General features: G+C 38.2%; 1 protein-coding gene across 1 annotated transcript; it reads right to left on the bottom strand.

Moving 5' to 3' along the window:
* Window positions 1-12,510: 12,510 nt before the first annotated feature.
* Window positions 12,511-22,822, bottom strand: OTUD6B (OTU deubiquitinase 6B). Its single transcript, XM_064391225.1, has 7 exons — window positions 22,665-22,822; window positions 20,011-20,165; window positions 18,895-18,990; window positions 17,215-17,527; window positions 15,670-15,731; window positions 14,963-15,069; window positions 12,511-14,465 (listed from the first exon to the last, which is right to left on the bottom strand). The coding sequence occupies exons 1-7, from the start codon at window positions 22,753-22,755 to the stop codon at window positions 14,381-14,383; spliced, it is 909 nt and encodes a 302-aa protein (XP_064247295.1). The 5' UTR covers window positions 22,756-22,822; the 3' UTR covers window positions 12,511-14,380.
* Window positions 22,823-25,050: the final 2,228 nt, after the last annotated feature.

The following is a 25,050-nucleotide window of genomic DNA, read 5'->3' as shown; positions in this document are numbered from 1 at the left end:
GATTTCTAAAGACCTCTTGATTTCTAAAGACCTTTAAAGGCAAAGCACAAATAAAGTGCCCTGATCAGCTCTCGTTTTGTCGGTTTTGTCACCTCCATGTATTTGGGCACCTACTACAGCCTTCTTAATGACATCTTAATGGGACAGAGATATTGATTTATTTTGTCATTTTACATTTTTATTCTACATAAAAACCAAAAACCAAAATAGAATTAAGTGTTCTTTGAACACCCTCTTACTGAAATGTTCAGATTCAGGAAAGTGACAGAATATTTAGAGCATAGCCAAGATACCCCTCACAGTTTGTACAGTAGTATAAAAGTTCATCTCTCAGCCAGTTTCATTGTTCAAAGCAAAAAGATCAAGCTCAAAGTCCCCATAGGCTCCACCACAGAGCCAAAAGTCTCCAGAAATGTTTGCATTCCAGCAATCCTTTATTCTAAGCACAAAAAAATATCCATAGAGGGAAAAAAATTGGCACCACTCTATAGAACTTTGACTTACTTATTCTTAAAGTTACTTACCATAGAAGTAACAGACTAGAATTGTTTCAAAATAAGTAAATTTGGATCAGTTGAAGGAGCTTACTAAGCACATCCTTAAATTCAAGCACATTGAGATTTCCATTGAAATTACGTACTAATTACACACTTAGGAATATGTTTCCTGAATCAGTTTTGTCTTCATAACAACATGATTCTTTCAAAAGGGTGAGAAATAAAACCCTCTAATTTAAGGGCAGAGAGAAATGACATGAATGATCAGATTCTTTGCATAAAAGAAAGTAACAATAATCTTGATTCCAAATGAAATAGCCCACAGGAATAAAAACATGGGCAGAATAAAAATATATCATTTCTAAAGATATTCATGCTTTCTTACTATTTTCCTATTTTACTATTATGAGGACTAAGAGAATCTTTAAGTTTAAAGTTGTTCCAGAAACAAAACCAACACAAAATCTACAAACATTCCAAACCTAGTATTTTATCTTCATTTTTAAGAATGTGTTGGTTTCTAAATCAAGATATCCATACATCACATTTTAAAAGCCAGTTTAAAAACTAAGGAAAGGCAGGACTTATAGCAAAAATGCTGAAACATATTAGAAATAACACTTCACGCACATCCAAATATTTTCTGCAACTTTGAAATTTGAACTCAAAGTCTCTAAATGAAAAATTGTAAATCACAATATCAAATTAAAACACATGAAAGAAGCCAGTCAAAAAGCAATCATTTATCAATTGTTTATGGTTTATCCAATAAAATCCTGAATAATGTTTAAGTAATGTCATCTGTTTGATCTATCTGTTGCTGGAGTTTAAACAGCCAAAACCACCACCATTAGAGATCCAAGAAATAATTATGTATATGAATAGATTACTGCTTTGGAATTCATTTTCTCCCCATCTGGTGTACATTTTATTTTGACCGCAAATGAGGTACTATCCTAGGAAAGTAATTAACAATTATTGTAAACAATACCAAAGAGAGCAATCTGATTGATCTAGTGAGTGCATTCCCTGCTTGCTCTATGGAACAACAACAGTATCCAATCCATGACTACACTGGGTAGGAGCACAGCATTGTTTCTGAACTAGCAGGTGCACAGTTCAGCTTACTTTCATTTTCTTCTGAAAATAAGAGTTGCTGCACATTTTTTCTGAAGAAATATCAGTATAATACCAATGTTTTAAAATAACTTTCCACAAATCTATACTGCTGAATTATTTTTCTGCCAAACGTTCTGTACAGTGTTGATTCTTTCTAAATGGCTTAAGGGCACAAAGGGTTCCAAGGGCACAATTTACAAATTTTTTCTTCAAGATTAATATTAAAATGTAGAGATCTTTAGAACAGCGCCTTTGTTATCTGTCATGTCATATGCAACCCTGAGCAAGGAGCAGACAGTAATGTTGCTGAAGAAAAGATAAGTTTTCTGAAATTAGAAAGTCATCTTAAATTATTTTTAATATAGGAAGAATAAATTATTTTTTTTATACTGCAGTATAAATAATATTCTAACTAGGACTGAACTTCGTAGAAAACATCCATGCTGATAAGTAACTGGGGGCCAGAAAATGAACTTGTACATTAGATCCTTCAGTGTCCACACTGCTTCATTTTTCCCTTACTCCCTGCATCTTTTGGACTGCAAACTGAGCAAAGTTTGGAGGAGGCTGCACTTCAAAAACCAGAGCCAAAAGTCAGTATGGATCAGGTTACATCAGTTCTTCCTTTTTCTGCATACTCAGCCCTTCAGTGCTATCCCAGAAGTTTTTCCATCCCCACAAACCCCTAAAAATCCTCATGCTTCACTCTTAAACACTTATACATACCTTCACTTCCATCCTGTACAAACGTTGCCCATCTGAGCTGGCCAAACTGCCCTCAGCTTGCTCCAAAAACTTTAAAAGGAGAGGAGCACATGAAGGATAAAGGGTCCAGCAGAGCAGGTTCAGCAGAGAGCCAGGCAGTGGGCTGCAGGAGCAGGTCCCATTGTGTGATGCATCCAGCAGATCAGTAATGTCTCCTTCAGGATTCAATACACTGTTCATATTACTCTCTATTCAACACTCAGTGTAACATTTTCAGAAACCAAATGTGATTCCTATCCATAGCTAACATACTGTTGTGGTTTAGGAATGGTACTCCCCACTTCAGTGCCCCCAGCAGGACTCTCCCAAACCAGATACCGCTTGATTGCTCACCCTTCCCTCCTTCCCTGCCCCCTTTCTGCTCCAGGGATGGAGCTGGGAATTGGAGGCATAAAAGGTGAAAATCACAGGTTATGATAAGAAAAAATTACCAGAAGCAGCAATGAGATAAGAAAACAAACAGCAACAGCAACAATATTAATAACAAAAGGTATAAATAAAGAAGCTATTTAAACAAAAAACACAACAAATGCCACCTGACTCTTCCCCACCACACCATGCTTTTTCCCACTGGAAAAGAATGTCCTTCATCTTGGAAACAAGAGAGAATCCCTTTCCCCCACCCCTGGCAATGACATAAGTTGGTATTGAGTAACATTATGGTCCTGGCCATTCCACCTCCCACTGCTCTGGGCCAGAACCAGGACACGTGCCAAGAGATTTGAATTGCCTGAGCAGGGGGTTATGCTGGAGGATCTCAGGAGATCCCTTCCAACCATGACAATTCCATGACTCTCAAGCTCCATGAAATGGATGACTTGCCAGTAAGAACAAGTTGAGCACTATACAGATGCTGTAAACAGATCCTCAAGATTCTCACTCTTTTTTCACAAAGTCAACCCTGTCTACAGAAATGGGAACATAAGCAACATCCATCTGGAAAGTTATTTAAGCTGTTGTGAAATGTTACTGTTGGCTGGGAGTAGCTCCACATTCAAATGGCTCTTAAGAGATTTGGGTTTCCGAGGTGTTGACCATCCTCAATCTTCCTTTCCATTGCTTACACTGGGACCCAAAATGCATTAATATTTGATGTCTTTAAAATGCTTTATAAAACTATAAATTATAAACCAGAATAAAGCCTTTAGTTAAGCAGCTGTATAAGAAACCAATCAAATATTCAATAATTCAATTAATAGTTCTGTAAATCCTCTTCTCTAAGATCATCCAAAACCAGAAAAATAACACTTTTAAAATCCAAACACTTTGGCCACTTTAATTTACTTCCATAGACATTTATGTTCATGCTGAACAGGTTCAGGATTTCCTGTTTCTCTGGAAACTGTGCATCCAAATGCTTCCTAGAGATTTGCAATTCCATCTCAATTTCTCATCCCACATCCTTGTGTAATGCAATTCTCTTTCCTGTTGTACAATTCATCATATTGCAGACAAAACTTTTAACCCCTATGGCCTTATCTACCACGGCAAATTGGTGGCCTGTATAACAAGCACAAAGATGCACCTGTATTCCATTGACAGCATAGAAATTTAATTCACAACACATCATAAAGATTAGGCTTGCATAGGAGCATGTCCTTTACAACTCAGTCATAAACAAAAGCTAGGAGTAACCAGAAACTTTAAGAAACCAGCTGGTTTAAGAAACCAGGTTATTAAATCAGGCCTGTGCCTTGAAGAAACTTGTTTTTTCCTCTGTTCACTGGCATACAGAATATAAGTGATGGTGGCCTTAAGTGACTGCCTAACCATGACTAAAGAGCCAGCCATGTTCTTTTTGAAATCTTGGACTAAGTATTGCTCCAAGTTGTTACAAAATGATAAAAAACAATGACAAAAGATTTAAAAACATACGTATTTTCTTTTTCTCTAAAACTTAGGTTTGAACTACTACTTAATTTTCTTTGCTTTTTTTTTTTTTATGAAATTGCTCATCTGATTTTCATTATGGAGCACTGAAAAAGTATATGAAGCTTACAAGCCCATCTTGCACAATGATGCTACAAAAACTGCTCTGAGGGCCAAATTGAAAAGAAGGATATTGTTAGACAATAAAATATAATTATCTCCTTTTATGCTAAAGTGCTTGAAAATATCCCAAGAAGTATAAATTCTGCATGTTATATTTAAAGAATAATCATCTTAAACAGAAAAGGAGAAAAAGTAGAGGAGTACACAATTTTATTTTCTCTCATTACAAAGATCCCCAGTTCCTGTCATCACCAGGCTGACTTCTCTCAGATTAGAAAAGACTGCAAGAAACACACCTAAAGAAAAATGTTCTCTCCCAAGCAGAAGTGTATTTAGACAGACTCCCCAAACTTCGAAGTTCTCTTGTTTGTTGCTTTGCATCCATGATTTATCAGAAGAATGTCAAGGTTGGAGATCTTAGCCTAAAATCTGCACATTCTAATACAGTTTTCGAAATTAAATAAAACCATGTTTATTTACTGTTATGAAATATCTGAAATATCTTTTTTGTTTGAACACATCCACAGCAGGATCAGTTATGGTTAAAATAAAGGAATTTCACGTTGTCTTTTAGTATTTAAATAATTCATAATAGCATATATTAAGCAGTGAAAAAACTGCTTGTCACTTTGTGTAGCTTAATTATCCTTAGCTGCTTTTCACTGACTTCATTCTGTCTAACTGGGTGAGGTAACTTCAGCTTGCATGGTATAAATCATTGGCAAGATTAACAATATATATTAAGATGATGTATGTTTTATTGCTGCTCAGCTAAACATGTCAGCTAAAGTAATTATGAGTATGAAGCTCCATTTATTTTTCCATAATGGGACCCTTTAAGTCACCCACATTTGGAATGAGGCATATCCACCTCAGTCTCTTTCAAGAGCATTACATCATTTCATATGGGGTTGAAAGTTCATTATCCAACACACAAATCTTTTACTCCCAAAACTCTATAACTTTAAGAGGATCTCGGGAAAAATTAGGGCTATCAGCGCTTCAGAAAGTAAATAAAAATCCAAATGTGTCTTGAGGGCTGGATGGCTGAGGGAGATGGCCAAAGAATTTAGGACATTCCATTTCCAAGTCACTCTTTTCATTACGTACTCTGTGAGTTATAACAGAGAGTTTCTGCTGCAAACCATTTGATATTAACTCCTGGCCTGAGACCAGATACTCATGGATGAAATCCAGATTTTGAAAAAAATCATTGTATGGGTGGAACTCTTACTGGCAGTCACAGCAAGAATTGCACATGCAAAGAAATGATTACCTACTCTGAGATGAAGTCTTTTTGAAAGACGTGAAAGGCCTATGAAATGAGCAATTTCTGTGTAATAACTTGTGTAGTTTACATCCAACTAGCAAAGTATTTGGTGCCACATAACAAAGTGTGTCAGAAACACTCCATGCTCATTGGGACTGGTTCCATGATGTAGAAAGGCTCAGGGAGAATTATAAAAGTTCAAGGCATCTGCTGAGAGGGATAGCTAATGCTGTGTGACAAAGTTCATTATTAATGTCCACTTCAGTCTTGTAACACTGTTATTAAAGAAGTGAAAGAAATAGAAACTGCTTTAATGAGATATGGAGCTGCTGCTAAATGAGAGGGAAGTGTGATCATGAAAAAAATATCCTTGGAAATGGAAAACTGCAAACAAAAAATGACAAACTGAAATTCAAGCAGAAAATGAAGGGTGAGTTGCTCCCCATCTGCCCAAACATGGTAAGCAGATTTCTTTGCCAAGGAATGTGCTCACAACCACCAGGGTACACAGCTGAGAGCTCCAGGAGTTTCAAGAAACAACTGATAACCAATTCTTCAGTAACTCAAACAGTCCCTAGCAGAAGGAGATTAGAATGTCTGTAACTCTTCAGCTATTTTCCAATAAAATGATTTATCTGAAAAGCACTAAGCATGATAGCTTATACAAGCAAGGCAGAGTTAACAAAAAGGATGGAGAGACTTGTCTAAAGGAATAAGGTGAGTTAATTCTACTGAATAAAACACACTAGTATTATAAATAGGCTGAATAAACAGAAATATCTTCAAAGCTGTTCTATTTTGTCAGCTGGCTCTATCAATCCATGTGACTAGAAAACCCCAAGCAAACATCTCCCTCACTATGACCTAGGAGACTGAGCCTGAAGAAACTGAGAAACAGCTCAAACTGGGGAAGCCTTCAGGTAAAAAATTTCTGAGGTGGCCCCTTTGACTGGCATGGACACAGAAACAAGGGACCTGCAGCCTGAAGCAAACACAGATAACATGCATTTCTCTTCTGACTGTGTCTGTGGAGTTCTCTGTTGCCTTCCCTCCCCTTTTTCCACATACAAGATGATGCTCATAAAACGAAAGACAGAATAATTTGCTCTGAAATAAGTGCTGCTGTGAGCTAGATGTCAGTCTGGAGACCACAAGAGATCCCTTTAAAACTAAAATATTATTTGAAAATCATACTTCATGTTTACTCATTTGTTTTACACTGCATTTAGAAAAATGTGATCAAATTTGATATTTGGTAAACCAACTGTTGGAAGGTACTTGCTCAGTTTTAAAATGTGTTGTTGAGGCTACTAATAACTTCCTCAACTATTTTTTCCCAGCTTTGAGACCCACATTCCCACCCGACATCCAGCACCTTTCTTTTTGATTTATGCTATTATAAAAACAGGTGACTATATTTAAGAGATTAAAAGTTACTCAATACATATCTTTAATCTTGGTGTATAGTTCTTCAAATACTTGGTTAAACCATCCTTGAAGCCATTAATTGAATAAAGAGAATGTCATGTGCATTGTGTGCCAGTAATACTTGGTTAAACTATCCTTGAAGCTATTAACTGAATGAACAGAATGTCACGTGCATTGTGTGCCAGTGAAACATTCAGCCCTAACATCAGAAATTTGTTTAACTATGCCATTACTTTAGAAAATGAACCGAAGTACCAAATATGTAGAACATATGTTTTATGTCTATGTATTTTTGTATGTCCATGTGCATGTGAACAACATGCAGAATCTTAGTTCCAAAATTTAAAATATAATTTGAGTTACTCAGTATAGTTATGGATTATGTATTCCCTCACTTCAATACTTCCATAAGGAAATGTTTGTGAGATGCACTATGTACAAAATTTAGAAGTGAAGTTACTTTTATAATTTTTAAGGCTCTTCAATTAAAATTTATTGAGAGTTTACTCTGAACAAAAATTAACATGAACAGTGTTTTAATACACAAACATTAAGCTTTATACCTTTACCAGTCCATTGTCTTCTTGGCCAGTTTACTTCGATTCTAATGTAATAGTCAGTAATTCTCATCTATTTTTACAGTGAGCAGTACAGGATTGGATTTTTTTCACCCCTTATTAAAATGCGTATTTGATTTCAGTTCTTGAAATTATCATGGAATCATAGAATGGTTTGGGATGGAAGGAACCTTAAAGTTTACTTTGTTCCAACCCCCCTGCCATAGGCAGGGACGCCTTGCACCAGACCAGGTTGCTCAGAGCTCCATTCAGCCTGGTCTTGAACACAGGGATGGGGTGAAGGAAAATTGTATTTTTATGTTTTCTGACTGCAAACTGTTGCAGTCGCATTTGAAATTTATAAAGACTATCTCAATACTCATGTAACATATTTAATGAGATTTGGAAAGTCCACTCTGTGAAAGTAATAATAGCCTAGTCTGTGCATCAGACAAACTTCAATGGTACATGCATCATTGTGATGTGTACCATATATTGCATGAAGTGAGACTAGCAGAAATCCTCTACTGCTACTTGCTTTCTTATGTTGTAGAAATAACCTGTCTTGTGTGCTCTTCTTCAAATGCATAAAGAAGTCATGCAGAGAAAAGATACAGAATTTCAGACACAGGATTTACTGACATTTCATTATCAAATGTACTTACAAAGCCAAAATTTTCAAATTTAGTCTGCTTTGCCTTATTTTTAAATTAAGGCATTGGAGTTGGGCAGGGAGCTCAAACTGTGCAAAATGCCCACACTACTAGCAAACTTAATAAAAGTATTGAATATGTTTGTTTGGTGTGCAACAGGGACCCACTACAAGCCCACTTAGGCCAGCCCTCTGTGATCCTGACCCATGAGCTATGAACAGACCCCATCACCGGTCCCTCAGAGGAGCACTAAGCTATCCCTCTCCTCCTCACCTTCCCAGCCTGTCCCTTCTGAGGAGTCTGTATCCACACAAGCTATTTCACATCTCTTTTTATTTCCAGTGATGTCTGTGGCAACAGTAGTAGACAGAAGGCTCTCAGCCAGGCACAAGTAGGACGTAGCGATTATGTGGATAATTATGACAGCATCAAAAATGTTTCATGAAAAATAACAGAATTCCCAAATGGTCCAACTAGAAAAAGACTCTTATGATAGTTTTTGTGCCCTTCCACAAGAGGGGGAATATCACTTGTTAAGACAAGGAAAGCTAAGGTTCTTCTAGGAGTGACAGCATGTACTCAAGTTTTGCAGATTCTATCAGAGGTGTGACATCCACCTTCTTCTCTATTTAAAACAAATAAAATTTTCACTTGATTGTCACAACTAAAATGTAGAATTGGAAGTGTAAAGGTTTGGAAGAACAGGAGAATAATTTTCCTTAATAGTATCTTCATTGTTTTTTACTGAACAGCAGTTTTTCAACTTGCATTAAAAGCATTCTTGCATTACATTCTCCAGCTCCTTGCCCCCTGTACTTTTTCTCAAAAATCTCCAAGTTGACTCTAATTCTTCAGTTCTTTACAAAAGTTGTGATAAAATGTTCAGAAGCAGATGGATAACACACTGCAAGCAGCAGATCAAGCAGACAGCAAGCACTACAATGGAACCAGCAACATTAAGCACAGTATGTCTAATACTGATAAATATACCAGAGATCAAAATCAAGTTTTCAAAATCCATTGATGCAATCTGCAGTTCCAGCAACCAGTGAAGAAGATGCAATGTAGCTGCCAGTGAACCTACAGAACACTCTCACAAGGAGCTCACCAAACTCTGAATGTTGGAGGCTGCTGATAAATATGTTGTAACTGTTGAAAAGCACTGAAGTGTAAAAGGACACTCACAGCTGCTTGCCTGGGGCTCCAGCCACTGCCCCCCAGCCAGGGCACAACGTGCAGCACACCCAGCCTCCAGCACCCAGAATATTCCTCAACACTGAATAATTTTGTGCATTTCATGCAGGCATCCCCAGTTCACAACTAGTTTCCCTGTTCTGTTTCTTTTTGTTTTGTGCTCCAGCATTCTGCAAACAGCTAAAAGAAAAATGGTTCCTCATTAGATGTCCCTCACTCCCCATCAATGGAGCCTTATTAGGATTTAATGACAAACATATTTATACTATTGATGTTTTATTCATATATTGATTTTAGAGGATATATGTGTGTGTATATATATGTGTGTGGAAGAACTATTAGTTTAAAATCTCCACATCCTTAGCTTTCTCAAAAGAATATTAATATACCTTCCAGAATGCAGTTGCCAATGTGCATCTTCATGATTTACATAATGATTTCAAACAAGAGATTTGCTCAAATACTTTCATAATACTATCCTTCAAAAGAAAAGAAAAAAAAAGAGCAATAAAAAATAAAACAGCGCTACATGTGGAAGGTTTTCATTTCTGGACAAACACAGCACGTCCGATTCTTAACGTATGTAACACCTTCATATATCATGATAAAATATTTGCAGAACTGATGAAGTTCAGGGAGCCTTTGCAGAAAATAGAGCTCCTGGGAATATTTTTTAATCTGCTTACTATATAAATTTATGCACTCCAATTTTTCTAACATGTAAATAGTATAAAGCTTTTCAATTAATACCTTGATGTATTTATTTAATCTTCAACACAGAGACTACATCAGCTTATTCTGAATTTTACCAAATATTTTTGTGCATGCATAATTCTTTTTATGATATAACTGTTTCTAACATAGAGGCAATTTCTAAGGATTTTAGTTGTATTCAAAAGTACATCTATCATATGCCTCTAGTGATCAATCAATAAAAGCAACCATCTGTTGCTTTATTAGTTGCTCAAAACAAAGGACTTGGTGGGTTAGCATTCTCACTGGAGCCAAGGAAAGCACACAAAATGCCTTCTGTGTTTCAGATCCTATTTTTAAGTCTGCTTAACTTCTTATAGATTAAGTAATAAACACAGGCATAAATAAATACATCATTCATAAATACACCCCAGGAGATCTGCTGGCAGACAGAGGGAGGCAGGCTGCGTTTCAAGGGCTAAAAACAGAAAGTTGTACTTTTTCCATGTTGTACAATTCCATGGCCTATGGCAGATGACAGCCTAAAGAACCCAGATGATGCAGATGGGACCTTCTGAGGTCAACTCCCACCAAAGCTTTCAGGCCATCTCCAGGACATTCATCACTGGCTCTTTTGGCAGGAATGCAGCTGCACCCCTGCAGAGGCCCCTAATGCAGCACACCTCTGCAGGGTCAGAGCAGGACTGCCCCAAACACCCCTGTGTGCACTGCCACCACCCACACTGCCCACAAAAGGGACACTGCCTGTCCTCACTCCCCCATCACTGAATCCACAAGCTGCAAGGCCATCAGTGCTGCTGGGGGAGGAACTGGGCAAAATGCACAGCCCAAAGTGCCAGAGGGAGTGCCCCTCCCGACCCCATTGACTCCACCCGTGCATTTAGCTCCAGGAATTCTCACTCTTGTAATTCACATTACACTCAAGCACAACTCAGCCAAGGGGCAGCCACCATCCCACAAAACAGCAGATGTACCCAGTCACAGTGCTGCCAGCACATCTTACTCCTTGAGTCACAGCAGCAGAGGGGATGTGTTCTGCATACACCCAAAATTACAGCACTGTTTGCTTTTTTTTTTTTTTTTTCCTGGACCCTATCACGGCCCCTGTTCAATTGCCTGTTAAAAATAACAGACCATGGAGAGGAGGCAAAAAGTGTTCCTACTGATAATTTTGCCTCAAAGCAAGTGGTTGTGAAACAAATTGCCTCTTCGCTGTGTCTTACACAATCACAGAATCACTAGAGTTGGAAGAGACTTCTGGAGATCATCCAGTCCAACCACCCTGCCAAGGCAGGGTCACCCAGAGAAGGTTACACAGGAACCAGGTGGGTTTTGAACGTCCCCAGAGAGGGAGACTCCATGACCTCTCTGGGAGCCTGTCGCACTGGTGTGCCACCATCAACATAAAAAAGCTACATTTTAGCTTTGGTGACATATTTTAATATACATAAACACAGAAGTCATAGGAACTGTACAAAAGTGCACAAGGGACATCACTGCCTCATTGCACTTTATATAATTTCTTTCTTTTTAAAAAAATCCTTTAACTAATTTACTATCTAAATAATAAATTACTAGATGAACTAATTTACTGTTTAAATAAATTATGACAGGTCTGCACTCCCTCTGGCTGCCACCCATCTCCCACCCCCTTTCTGGGGCTGCCTACAGCCCACACAACTGCACAGGAGAGCAAAGGTTGGTGCAGAGTAAGTGAAGGGGACAAGGACAAGCACTAAGAGCCACATGTAACCACTGTTTTCAACAGCAAATACGTTCTTCCCTTTCAGAATATTGCACACAATTTATTGCAGACCACTAGACAGCTTCCCTCCTGTTCATGTGGGCATTCCTGCTGGCAACTAATCTCAATCTTGCAAGAAATACCCAACAGTCCTTAAAAGAAATAGTGCCTCAAGAAACTGTATTACACATAAAAGCAAGGAAAGCTACAGAAACACACTCAAAGTAAACAGTGTTATTCTGCAGAGAAAAATGTAATCTGACAAAGAAGTTAAAAGATTAATTGTGAGAAGACCCCTTTCTCAGTTTCACTTCATCATTTTAATGCATGGGGAAGTTCAACAGTATTTTCAAACAGTTTTTCACAAGAGCTCAAGTTTAACTGTTAAAACACAAATGATAAATTTTGTTCAGAAACAACGTTTTTTCATATGGAATGAAGCTTTGTCTGCCTGAATACAGTCAATTGTTTTAGAATTCATATTACAGTAGGATCCTAAAATGTAAATGGGTAAGTTTATTCATACTAGGAAATAAGTGAACTATTTGAATACAAAATAAAAGTGACCCAAGCAATATTTGCCACAAATAAACCAATTTATTACTTTTTGGCAAGTCCCATACAGCATGAGCAAGGATCTTTCACTCACTATATTAAATTATTTAACTTTATACAAACTGTAAACATCTTCAACATGACAAACTCTTGGTACAGGTGTTCCCCGATTCTGGCATCTTTCTCTCTTAGTTGATCAAACAAAACTGAAACCCAAATAAACCAAGTAACTGTTTATCTATAAAATGTAGCATGTACATTTTATATCACATCAATTCTAAGCAATGCAGAGAAGAGTACTTATTATTTTTAGTGAAATTTGTAATGACATTATGAATAGAAGTATTTTTCCATGCTGTTGCATCCTATTTTTTGTTTGAAATTAAAACCATCATTTTATACCATCAAGATAGTAAACTAAATTTTACAGTAAGCCAGCTGGTTTGGTATATAAACCAGCTATACCTGTTATACTATAACAGTAGAATCTCCTGATCTGGTTAATACTTTGTTTTCCTGGCAGGCACCAGCCTAAAGACCTGCTTGTCCAAAGACTCCTGCTGTAATTATCTGGTATTGTTTTACCCCTTCTCTCTCAAAGTGCTTTAAATCAGACATAATCTGGCCCAAAAAGTGATCACTTACCTCCCTCTAAAGTAAGAACAGATTTTTCTAAGTTCCAGGAATGTAAGTCTGCAGGCTAGCTTTACTGAAGGACTACAAGATACATACTGTTCGGTCCTCAAATCAGGGCAAAGGTGTTTAATCTTTTCATGAACCACTTTTCTCCAAACCAACTCAGCAGCAGTAAAATACAGACAATTCTTTTATTGACGAAGGCTTAAAAAAAATTAAAATAACTTCTCTTGTTAAAAAACATTTGCATTAAAATTTTGGTTTCAGTATGTTCCTAATTTTGAAGTCACATTTACAGACAACAATCTACATTTCTAATGTAAAAAGTCAAGCCATATTAAAACCTTTCAAGTCTGTGCATCATAAGAAGCAATTAAAATAAAGTTAATTCTTTCCCAGATCACCTTTAGTTACTGATAAACCCCAAGGTGATTATTTCTACAGCTGTGTGCAACCAGCTGTTTTAAGCATTATAAAACATCACACTTTAGATGACAAAGTGCTCAGACCAGCAGATCCAGAAATAAGTTCAGATGAATTTCACTACCTCAAGTGAGGACACTGAGGAGCTCTAAGACTTTGGATTCACCAAAATGCACAGCTGAAAGACTATGGAGAATGAACAGTGCAGTTAGCTTGCACTGACAGTATAATGTACAGTCATAAATAACAATGCACAAGAGTTGAATTCCTACTGTCAACTCCAAAAAAAGCCCTCTGCCAAAATAAAGAAGGGAATCAATACTACACTGTTAAAATTAGATCCTGATAGGACTACAGAAACACTGTAGATAATATTCCATAAGCAAAATACAATCAGTTATTTCAAATGCCTGAACTCTTCCATTATCGTGAAAATCTGACAGAGATAATGATAACAGAGATAACAGGGACCTTCAGGTAACCTTAAATCTCCAGCAGAAATGCAGATTAACCAAAACAAATTTTTACTACTTGATATTTTCTCTGCAGCATTCAGAGGAAGCTCTATTGAAAAAAACCTGATCTACACAGCCACCATTTCACAGAAGATCTTCCAAACGTAATTAATACCAGTAAGTTCAAAGTATTGTTGTTTGGTTTTGGTTTGGTTTTGTTATAAATCAACAGCCATGTGTGATTTATACTCAAACCTTGCAGGCCTTTTATTTTTTTTTAATTTATAATCCATTTACTTTCCAGTCTTACTGGGAATTTCCTGGAGCCCAACACAACACGATGCAACTGTTATCCATGTGCATGTACAACTTTTGTAGCTAGCTGCTGTTCTCTGTAGCAGTGTCTGTTAGAACTTTCACAGAATTGTAATGTTCTCCTAATCCATAGGCATGCCTCATATACCTAAAAAAATAGTTACAGAAATAGTGTTCAGTTTAACAAAAACTATACATCATGCCAAACAGTAACAGCACTGAAGATGATTGAAATAAAGCCAAGTTTTAGCAACAAAAATATATAGGACCATTACACAGAAGTGTATTAATAAAGACAAATTTTAATTCTGGTGACTTCCAGTTTGACAAAACCCTGAAGAAGAAAAAAAATATTTCTTCATCTTCTATCAATGTCATTATTATTTTGTAATTATTTCCCAGGTAAAATGACCTTGCAGCATTCTCTAAATCAGAGACTGATATACATCAGACACTGTCTAATGACAATTTCTCCAAAGTAAGTGTGTCAATCACAAACAATTTCTGACCTGCACAACCATTACTCAAGCAGTGTTTCAACATCAGATGCGTAACAGAAAATAAAAGAGCAGATGAGAATCAAAGCTGAGGCCTCTGTTACAGAAATAAGTGCACTAAATTTAACTGATAAAATTACATACTTACACAAGTGTTATTGGTTTGCCTGAATATTCTTCACCAACAACAATGGGAGGAGAATCCATCTGCACTACTTCAATAGGTGTTTGTAAAATGTGTGACAAAGCCCTTAGCTTTAAGACAAAAACCATTTAGTAATAGGATTACAGACAATGTAGGTAGGAGACGGGAAGACTAGGCATTTAATTTTAGCAGATGGTTCAAGCATAGTATTGGAAATATTTTCAGAAAATAAGCTTTATTAAAATAAGCAAAATTATTTAAACTTTTAAAACTAATGGAAAACAGATTTCCTTAAACTAATCATTGTTTATAGGATACAACATTAGGCTAGTTTCATTAATTTGCTAACTGTTCTTTCATAAAAAATAAGACAAATTAAAACAAATATGTATTTTTTGAAGCTCAAGTTCTTGTTTACATGACAACAACCTAACAGTACTTTCCCACTCATAGTGTCAGTCTTTCTAATGATATTTATACCAAATGCATTCACTAAATTGCACATTGCCAAATACATCAGAACAGTGGTGCACCATCAGAAAAACTGGTGGGAAAACCACCTTTAACCACAAGAAAAAGTTCTTAATAAGCTATTTATGACTATGTTCCCTTATGCCTTCAGGTATTCCTCCTTCTAAAGAAGCCCTTTTTTAAGATATATTCACCCACTTCAGAATTTCACAAATAAAAATTATCAATACAATACTTACTTCCAGCTGACCTCCCCATGCAGCTGTATTTGCTATATCATCACAGTATTTCTCAAATTCCTCTGCAGGGAAAGAAAAGACAACTTTTAGTACTTGTCTTGGTTGAGAACAAGCAACTGAGGAAAAACACGGATTATGCAAACTAGAGCCAGAAAAGTACAAACGCATTGTAAAGGGAAATATGTATGTTCACTGAAGAAAAGCAGAGAAAAACAGTTGTCAAAAAAAAAACCCCCAAACTCATTCAGTTTTGAAAAGAAAAAATCAGGCTGAAGAGAGAGATTAAAAAGAGTATAAAAAGAAGTTCAGCTAATACTTTAGTTTTTTTATTCAGAGAACAACAGGTAACAACACACATGAAATTGCATATAGTTTCCTTCATGTTAAGTTTCAGAGGCTGTTTAGAAATTTTAGAAAAGAATGTGACAGTGAGTAGTAGATCTAGTTCTTACATTAGCCAGGTGTCAGATATGTTTTAAAAATCTTGCAACTGCATGTACGTAAACAGTTGGCTAGGATTTTTTTTAATTTCCAGATTAGCTGCCTTGTTTTTAAACTATGAAGTGTCCATTCTCAATAGTTGCTCTGTAAATAGCTAATCTTTTCAGATCATGTTCTGCAGAAACCAAATTTCAAGTCTGTAAATTACAAATCCTCAAGCTTTTGAACCTTACAAACACATTTTAAGAAAGAAGAATCTTCAGATTTTCTGAAGACTGCTCAGAGTGACTTTTCATTCATTTCCTTTAAAACAGAAAAGCGCAATTCCTTGTTGCTGTGTAGATTTTTTTTCAGCATTCTCCTGGGACACATTTAACCTGTGACAAAAATCTCTGTCAACATGGGAAAGACAGCACTCAGTGACCACATGAAATCCAGAGCAATGCCTATTAAACAAACATAGCATTAAGTTAATGAAATTTATGCAGTCATTTTTGTGGTGTTCCAGGCATAATGAATGAATCATGTATTGCTCAAATAAGAGGTACATAAATTCCGTTGTTAGTCAGTCTACACCGTTGCTTCACACTAAAGCTCTTTTTATTTTTTAGTTTAGAATATTTTTTAAAAAACGGTCCCAAAACACTTTGCAGTGAAAAAACAAGCTAGAATAAGAAAATGAATCTATTCAAACTATTATAAACTAGATTTGATTGAATTTCACACCCATTTTAACAGCTTTCCTGTGTACATTGAAAACACCAATATAAAACTTGACAAGAAAATCATCCCAACCTGCCAGACAAGCTGTTTATGATAACAAATGACATCCCAGAATGAGTACACATCATCTACTAACCAGCAAGTTCTGTTTTGGTTTTTTTTTTCAATGGCAAATAATATTTTCTAGATTAATTTAAAAATATAGATTTAATTAGAGATCCAGGCGTACCAAGTTTCATAGCAGATCATAATGCTGTGTTCCATGGAACACAATAAAGTATCAAAGTTACAAACACCATAAAAGTCCCAATTAAGCTGAGACTAAGATTTATCAGAAACAGTTCTAATAGTTTTTAAAACCTCATATGCTACAAGCCTTACCTCTGCTGTACATATCTCCAGTATTAGGGTTTGTAAGAAAAGGCAAGAAGTCATCACAGTGACTTTGCATATACTTTGCTGTCTGGTTCCTCAGAGTTGCAACAGTCCAGGAATTTTGGTGATCCTTGAGCTGATCTTCAATGGCTCTGTACATGCAATGGCCATCTGAAGGGATTTGTTTAATCTCTAAGTGCCTTGCTGCCAATAGGCAGGCAAGTTTCTGACTTTCAAGATGTCTAGCACCTGTTAAATTTTGTATCTCAGCTTCAGCTATTCTTTCTTCTCTTTCTTTCTCCAAAGCAGCTTTTTTATCCTTAGATTAAAAACACAAAAGTTACATCAAATGTTAAAATTTAGAATATGCTGGTACATTTCTTGGCTTAGTACTTGCTTCTAACTCTTCCAATATTTTCTCAGTACATTATTATCTATAAAATATTTGTCTGAATCAGTACTACCTAAATGCAAACTTTAGCAAATTCTAAGTGACCAGTATATCCCAACTGCCTCCACAGTAAACCACACCCGAAATTATCTGACAAGAGAAATCTTAATTATATCAACATGCAAAATAACACTTTACAACACTCATATAAAGTCTATTAATCATAGTGCTTTCTTCAGGATCAACTATTTCAACACTCAAGTATGGGAATTCTAATTAAACATCAGAAAATATCTCTCTTTCATAAGAAGTGTGAGATCTACCAATTAAGTACATGACTGCATAAGGGAGCTTATGCCATGAAACTGAAACTCCCTCAGGACAGGTACTCTACATCATAAAAGACTGACCTAACCTAAAGGATGGATAAGAATGCATGTAGAGAATATTAGTAGGGATGTAATAATACCAAAAAAATTCCTTTCCTAGAACGTTTCATAAGTTCACTGATCTTAACAAGGGAACAAGAATCAAAGTAAATAAGCAAATAAAAAAGGAAGCAGTACAAAGAATGATCTTTCCATTTTTATGCTTACAATTCACCACAAATCAAGACCAGACTGGTTTAGGCAATAAGAATATGGGAAAACTAGACCAGAGTTCCTGGTTTGCCTAGACATGGTGCCATGAATTATAAACATCCTTTTAACATATTTGTAGTGATTATGTAACAGGGGATGAAATATGCAATAAAGCAGTGTTCCCCTGGCCATGACCCAATATTCAGGCAGGTACAACGAGAATGTTAATCCATCACAATATGTGATGTTTAAGCAGATCTAAGCCTAGCAGAACAGGACACCAGGTAATGTTTAACAACTTGATATTTTACAGAATTTCTTCAGTATTGATGTTCTTTTGTTAAATGTGCAAAGTACTACTAGTTGCTTAATTTCCACATCGTATTTTAATTCAATTACTTCTATAATAATATTTTCAGTGAAAGTCTTTTAAAAATAGTTTGCTTTACATAATTTCTTTTTTTATGGCTCCCATTTTCTGACCTATTCTGATAGGTCATGGCTGCGGGTAGAAAAGTACAATTATTTGTAAAATCCTTACCTATCTCTAAGCAGCAGTTTAACAGATTTTCAAGGCACTCAGTAGGTACAGTATCAATACAGAATTACCCAGGTAATGTCCCCAGCAAAACTGTTCACCTTTGGCTATTACAGTTAAGTTTAGCTGAAGATAATAATTCAGTTATTTGCAAAATGTTTAACATGAACTCATACCCGCCTCTTCTGTGCTTTTGATATTCGATGATGCTGAATCTGCTGTTCCACTCCTTCAAGCTCTATATTTGCAACCCCATCAGCTATGGAATCTGTCTAAAAGGAAAAAAAAAAAAAGTTAAATGTTCTTATTAGTATAAACAATAATGAAGATATGCAACTTCTGTTCTTAGTATAAACAACAATGAAGATATGCAATTTTAAGTTCTCTTTCAGGATATTTTTATGAACTTTAACTACAAAGATCCATGTATAGCATAAAAACCATCAAAGCATTTTACATCCCAAACTACTGTCTCACATTTTGTTACTTTACTGGCTGAAAGGAAAAGCTTCCCTCACCGTGCCAGCCCATGAGGTATCCAAACAGCCATTAGCAAGTTCTGTGAAAATTAAAGCAGAAGGGTCCACCCTCTATATCAAAGCATAACCAGCAGTTGAAAAAGACAGAGAGTTGAAACTTCTCAAGAAAAATGATAAACCTAACTCAGTAACTGTATGAGCTATACAAAAAGATCAGTCACACTGTTGACAAAATTGCAAGACAAAACACACTGGATGAGTCAAACATCTGCTGAAGTTTATCAATACTTGAATAGTCTACATAAGATAACCAGAGTGGCAATATAACAGCACCTTAAGAAATAATTCTCTAACATAACTGAGTTACCCATGTAGCCTTAAAAACAACACAAAATACTACTTGTGGTGGTGCACCTTTCTCCCTACTCTACATTTAATTTCTGTTAAAAAGCTTGGCATTTGTGTAATGATTTTCCTCGTATGCCTCAACCATGGATTCAGTACCAGAGTAAATCTTGCCATCGAATTTTGCCATGCTTTTGCAAATTTATATTAAACCTGCTTTTGAAATATCTTTTACAGTGGTTCTTTAAACAACCAAGCCGCTCTCTCAAAAGTGCTCAATAACAAAAACCCCCACTTACATGCCCCTTCTAGCACTGCCCATTTACTGTAACAGCTAAAGCTTTCCTAAGTTGAAAAGAGTTACTAATACTGTGAAGAACAGAATAACTACTGTATTATTTCATCATAATTTTGGAAGTTAAAAAAGACCTGTACCTGTACAACTTCAACTGAAGTTAGGGCACTTACCTTATTCTGTTCAGGTGAAGCTTCCTTCAGCTGCTTCAATTCCTCCTTGTGCTTCTGCTCAAGTTCTGCCTCTAGTTTGCCAACTTCATCTGCCAGCTGTTTTCGTCTCTTCTTATCATTCTTGGGAACAGCATTTTTCATGCCTTGAATTTTTGCTGTTGGAGAAGCAGTGTAATAAAACATTCTTTCTTAATATATACTCTATGATCATTGCAGAAAATGATTGCAAGTCACACAGAAAAACTAATTACAAACATCAACAAATCAGTATAACAGTTTAGCTGAGACTGCCAGTTCAAATTCTCATATTTTCCAAATAGCTCTATTTTTTCTTAAAAGAAGCAAACTGCCTTTTCTTTTCTTTCTTTCTCTGAAAAAGAGAAAAACATATGAAATACATATGAACTTCATCAATGCAGCAGACTTTGGCCTGTTGCCTTGAGAAAGATTATGTGGGCATCAAAATATCAAATCTCAGAGGAAAGATGTGTAATTTTTTAATCACACAAGCAGCAGACTAAAATTAAAAACTGAGCTTACACATCCTTAAGACAAACTTTCTAAAAGCAAAATGGGTATTCAAAAAACAAAAAAATCTTAACTTGATTAAAACCCCTAAGTATTTCTAGGCTGTAAGACAGTGCTTCATTTCTAAAATCACAAAACAGTTTGGATAGAAATGGTGTCGAGTGGTTCTATGTCCTGCTCAAAATGGGGCTAAATTCAAAGCCACATCAGGTTATGCTAATTAAGATGCACCTAAAATTAGTTCACGTGACTGTGCAGTCTCCAGGGATGGGCATTCTGCAACCGTTCTGGGAAACTTTTTCCCCCAATATTTAATGATTCTTGCTATGAAAATATTTTCCCTTATTCTTCCAATTAATATTTTTCTTGTTGCCCTTCAGCCTGTCTCTAGTCCATTCTCTCTATACTTTGATGAGTCTGGCTCCATCCATTACACAGTAGAAACTATAACCACATTCCCACACAGTCCTCTCTTCTCATGTGTTCCTAAATGAACACTCCCACTCTTCTGTATTCACTGTTTTTGAGTTACAGCAGCAATTATTTAACACCCTGCTTGCTATTCATCACCTGTACATTTTCCTGTCCTTCATCCTTGACTGACCCAATTGAGCTGAAGATGATGGCAATGATAATGAAACTCTTCAAAGGGAGGCAGAAGGAATGCAAATAAAGAAAGATTTATGTTAAGCATTCAGCCCATACATGAATAAGCTGAGTATGACAGAAAAGCACCTTTGTTCATTAAAATTAACATAATAGAGGAGAAAGGAATCCAGAACATAAAAGGCGCACACAAATACACAGGAGAGAGTATGGGTAGTAGAAAGGGGGCAGGGGTGTGTGGAGACATATACCATCAACGGGAGAAGGTGTTAGATTTTCAGAGGTTGAGATGCACCTAGTGTTAATTCTCACAAAAGCTTTGCTCTCCGGTAAACAGTCATCAATGCACATACCAGAAATGTATTTTACTAGCAGGCAAACATGTGATATGTGACCTGCCTCTCCCAACTGGGAAGAAAGGGACTCTGCCTTGTATATACCCCTCCCACCATTTGGTAGTGGAGAACTACCATTATCACCTTCTCCGGGTGTAACAACCCTCTACTCCTCAGCCACTCCCAATGAAGGTGCCATGCTCGCCAGCTACTTACGACAATGCTCGATTCCTACGCCTCTTCAATTTCAACCAATCTGAGGGAGGAACAGGCCTCTCAAAACAGTAGTTCCTACAGATTTAGTGACAATATGCAACCTGACTCCTTTCTTCTTTAACCCTCTGAGAAAAGGTTGCAAATGGGCCTATTTCATTACATACCAAAAAAACCAAACAAGGAAAAGGCCGTATCGATATGAGCAATGAGAAAGGCTTAACAAAAATGTTATAACAACTGTGAAACTCAACAGAATCCATCTATCAGACCTCTATATACTAATATATTGTAACAGGGTAGGTCAAATGATGCAAAGTGTTACAACTTCATACTGAAGCACTGTAAGACCATTCAGATCTTTTACTACAGATACTTTATTATGGCTGGACAGGACATGAAAATTCAGTTCAGGTCAACTGCACTTAGAATGAAGAAACGTAACGGGCTGGGCAGGAAGAGCTCCCGAGCAGGCTTTTCAATCTAAAATGCCTTAGAAAACCCCCACCTTCTTCAACGTGAAACTAAAAGTACCAAACCGCGACCATCACGCCGACGGCCCAGCGTTAAATCACAGCTCCCGCGCATCGCCGGCTCCCGAGGCCCGGGCACGGCGAGCTCCGCAGGCCGCCCGCACGCCCAGCGCTGCTCCCGGCACCGCTGCTCCCGGCAGCGCAGCCCGGCCGCCGCACCGCACCGCACCGCTGCCCGCACGCACGGCTTCGCTACCGCCGTCCTCGCCACTCTGCCAGGCCACTGCCAGGGCTGCTCCCTCCTTCCCCACAGCCTCCCGCCCCTCCGAGCTACTCGCGCAGCCGAGCGAGGCTTCCTGCGAAGGAAGGCGGAGAGGGGACGCCGAGCCCAGGCAGCCCCGCGTGTTCCCGGCCCCGCGTGTTCCCGGCCCCGCGTGTTCCCGCCGCCGCTCCCCAGCCTTCTCCCCGCCCGCCCTGCGCCGGCCACGGCGCCGCTCACCCTGGAGCTCCCGTTTCTCCTTGCGCTGCCGCTTCAGCAGCTGCTGCAGCGGTCCCTCGGACCCCAACTCCTCATCCCCCGAGCCCTCCATGGGCGCCCGCAGCCGGCGGGCGCGGCTGACCCCCGACCCCGGCGGGAGGCGGGAGCTCGCCGCGCTTCCGCCGGCACCGCCCCGCCCGGCGCCGCCTCAGCCGCGGCGTGAGGGGCCGGAGCCGCCCGGGGTCCGCGCCTGGGCTCGGGGTCCTGGGCTCGGCTCCTGGAACGAAAGGAAGCGCTTGGTTTGTTCAGGGGCTGTGAGCGCTTCTGTCCGCCGATCTCTGCGGGGTACTCGCTCCTGCCGTGATGTCCTGGTGAGGGACTCCCGTGGACAAGTCTGCACTAGGAAAAAGCCATAGGTTTAGTTCAACTAGAGGTAGATCCTGTTAAACGGGGAGGTGAGAAGGGAATCCCTTAGGGGTCTTATGCAATTTATCACATTAAAGAAAAGCAAATTATTTAACCTTTTCGTTTCTGTGCAAAATGCAGTGTGCTGTGTGTGCTAGTTTTTCTCGTGCAGCTCAAAACCACTAGAAAGGCTCACGATTTCCTAAGTTGCGGTGCTTGTGTCCCCCACCATTGTGAAATTGCTGCTCAGAAAGTGAAACATCTTTGTTACAGTAAAAAGCCAGACTTCATCATTTGGGGCCAAATCAGCACCTCAAACTGAGAACTACAAATTGTTGCATAGTGAGATGCTTTTCTGTTCGGTGCAGCCACCAACACTGTGGAAGATTCAGTTGATATGAACAAAATATAGCCTATAAAAGTTAATATTTTAATGGTGCTTAAAATTACTCAAACTGATCAAAAACTGGTAATGGAACTGCATCTGTCCTTGACTGTTAATGTCACTGCTGTTACTCGTTTTACATTTTTATGAACAAAATGTCTACAAGAATACCTCCCTGGCAATATTTAAAAAACAGTAAATATGTTTCTTAGAGACATGATTTGGTGCTGGACTTGGCAGTGCTGGGTTAACAGTTGGACATCATATCCATCTTTCCCAACCTAGACAATCCTGAGATTCTATGAAGTAGTGTCAATTGTGAAAAGAAAGACACAAGTCTAAAACAGAATCATAACATGATACATCAATTTCTTTGCTGTATAGAACCACTTATTTTTTAGATCCCCCTTAGAATTATGTTGAAATGTAAATTATTTTCAGATTCATATGTCCATATCTGAAAACATAATTTTCTTTTACTTCCACGTGCTGTTCACATCTTATTAGAATAAAAGACATCAGAGATCTGCTAGGTAAAGAGAAGCGGGACAATTGGCTTTTAGCTAGGAAAGCAGTGTAGCAAAGTACTAGGGTGGCCTTGTAAATATTCTGCTAATCCAGAACAGGGACAATTCTCTGTTGGATTTGGTTTAAGTAATATATGTGCTCTGTATCAGTTTGTATATGGCCTATATGTGTCTACATATGTATAATATATTAATATTATTACATTTAGTACATATTCTTGAATATACTGTATATTTAAAAATACAGTACTGGTTTATACTGTTTGTAAAACACACCTTGGAGATATCTTGGTGTGGCTGGCTGGGGACCCAGGCAAGGAGCTGTGAATGGGCTCTTTGGGGACAGGCAACACCAGCCAGGGGTGGTGGGTCACCGCAAGGCTCTGCGGGACGAGGAGACCCCAGACCAAAACTCACCGCCAGACCAAGAGCTGTGAGAAGTGCGGGAATAAAACTCCAGTGATGTTTTTTGGGAAGGTCCTTCCCCAGCTGCACCACGATTAAATCACTCAAAGGTTAAGAGCGCGTTAACCTTTAATAACACTGCTGTTATTCGAAGAGCAGGCGGTGATTGTGCCAGGAGCATTGGCCGGCTGTAACCTGTAGTGGTGGCTCAAAAGCAGAACAATGGCCATCACAAGGCACTTCTTGATCTACACAAATTAACTTTCCTGCGGCAGTGTCTGGAAAATGGATTCCCAGATCACATGGATTATTGTTATGCTTGGAACAGCTGTGCACGGAGGAGAAGTCAGCAGAGGGAAGCCGAAGCGACGGTGACGCTGGCGGTGGCAGGGGCTGAGCCTCAGAGCAGGAGCCCTGGCGTTCTGCCCGCATCGGCACCGCCCTGCCTGATCGCGGGATTCATCTCCAGAGCAGGAATGCCACCGCTCTTTTCCGCCTCGGCACCGCCCTGTCCTTTAAATGCTCCTTCAACACCATCTAACTTTTCTCCCGTGGGGCTACTCCAAGTGTTTACCAAACATCTGTGCAGTCCGAGTGATTTGGCGTTATAGAGAAGTGAGATGCCAAGGCTGAGGGAAGGTAGCAAGAAATGTGCTCAGCTGTAATATATGTACTGGACATGAGC

Source organism: Passer domesticus, chromosome 1, assembly GCF_036417665.1.
Source record: "Passer domesticus isolate bPasDom1 chromosome 1, bPasDom1.hap1, whole genome shotgun sequence".
NCBI classification, from domain to species: Eukaryota; Metazoa; Chordata; class Aves; order Passeriformes; family Passeridae; genus Passer; species Passer domesticus.
The sequence above is the reverse complement of the archived record's forward strand: the minus strand, read 5'-3'. Positions and strand labels throughout refer to the sequence as shown.

Excerpts from the sequence above, each read along its gene's own strand:
- OTUD6B (XM_064391225.1), bottom strand. The coding sequence starts at position 22,755 with ATGGAGGGCTCGGGGGATGAGGAGTTGGGGTCCGAGGGACCGCTGCAG. Across the intron at positions 18,991-20,010 it reads CTTCACCTGAACAGAATAAG|ACAGATTCCATAGCTGATGG; the intron begins GTAAGTGCCCTA and ends TTTTCCTTTTAG. Across the intron at positions 15,070-15,669 it reads CATGGGGAGGTCAGCTGGAA|CTAAGGGCTTTGTCACACAT; the intron begins GTAAGTATTGTA and ends TTTGTCTTAAAG.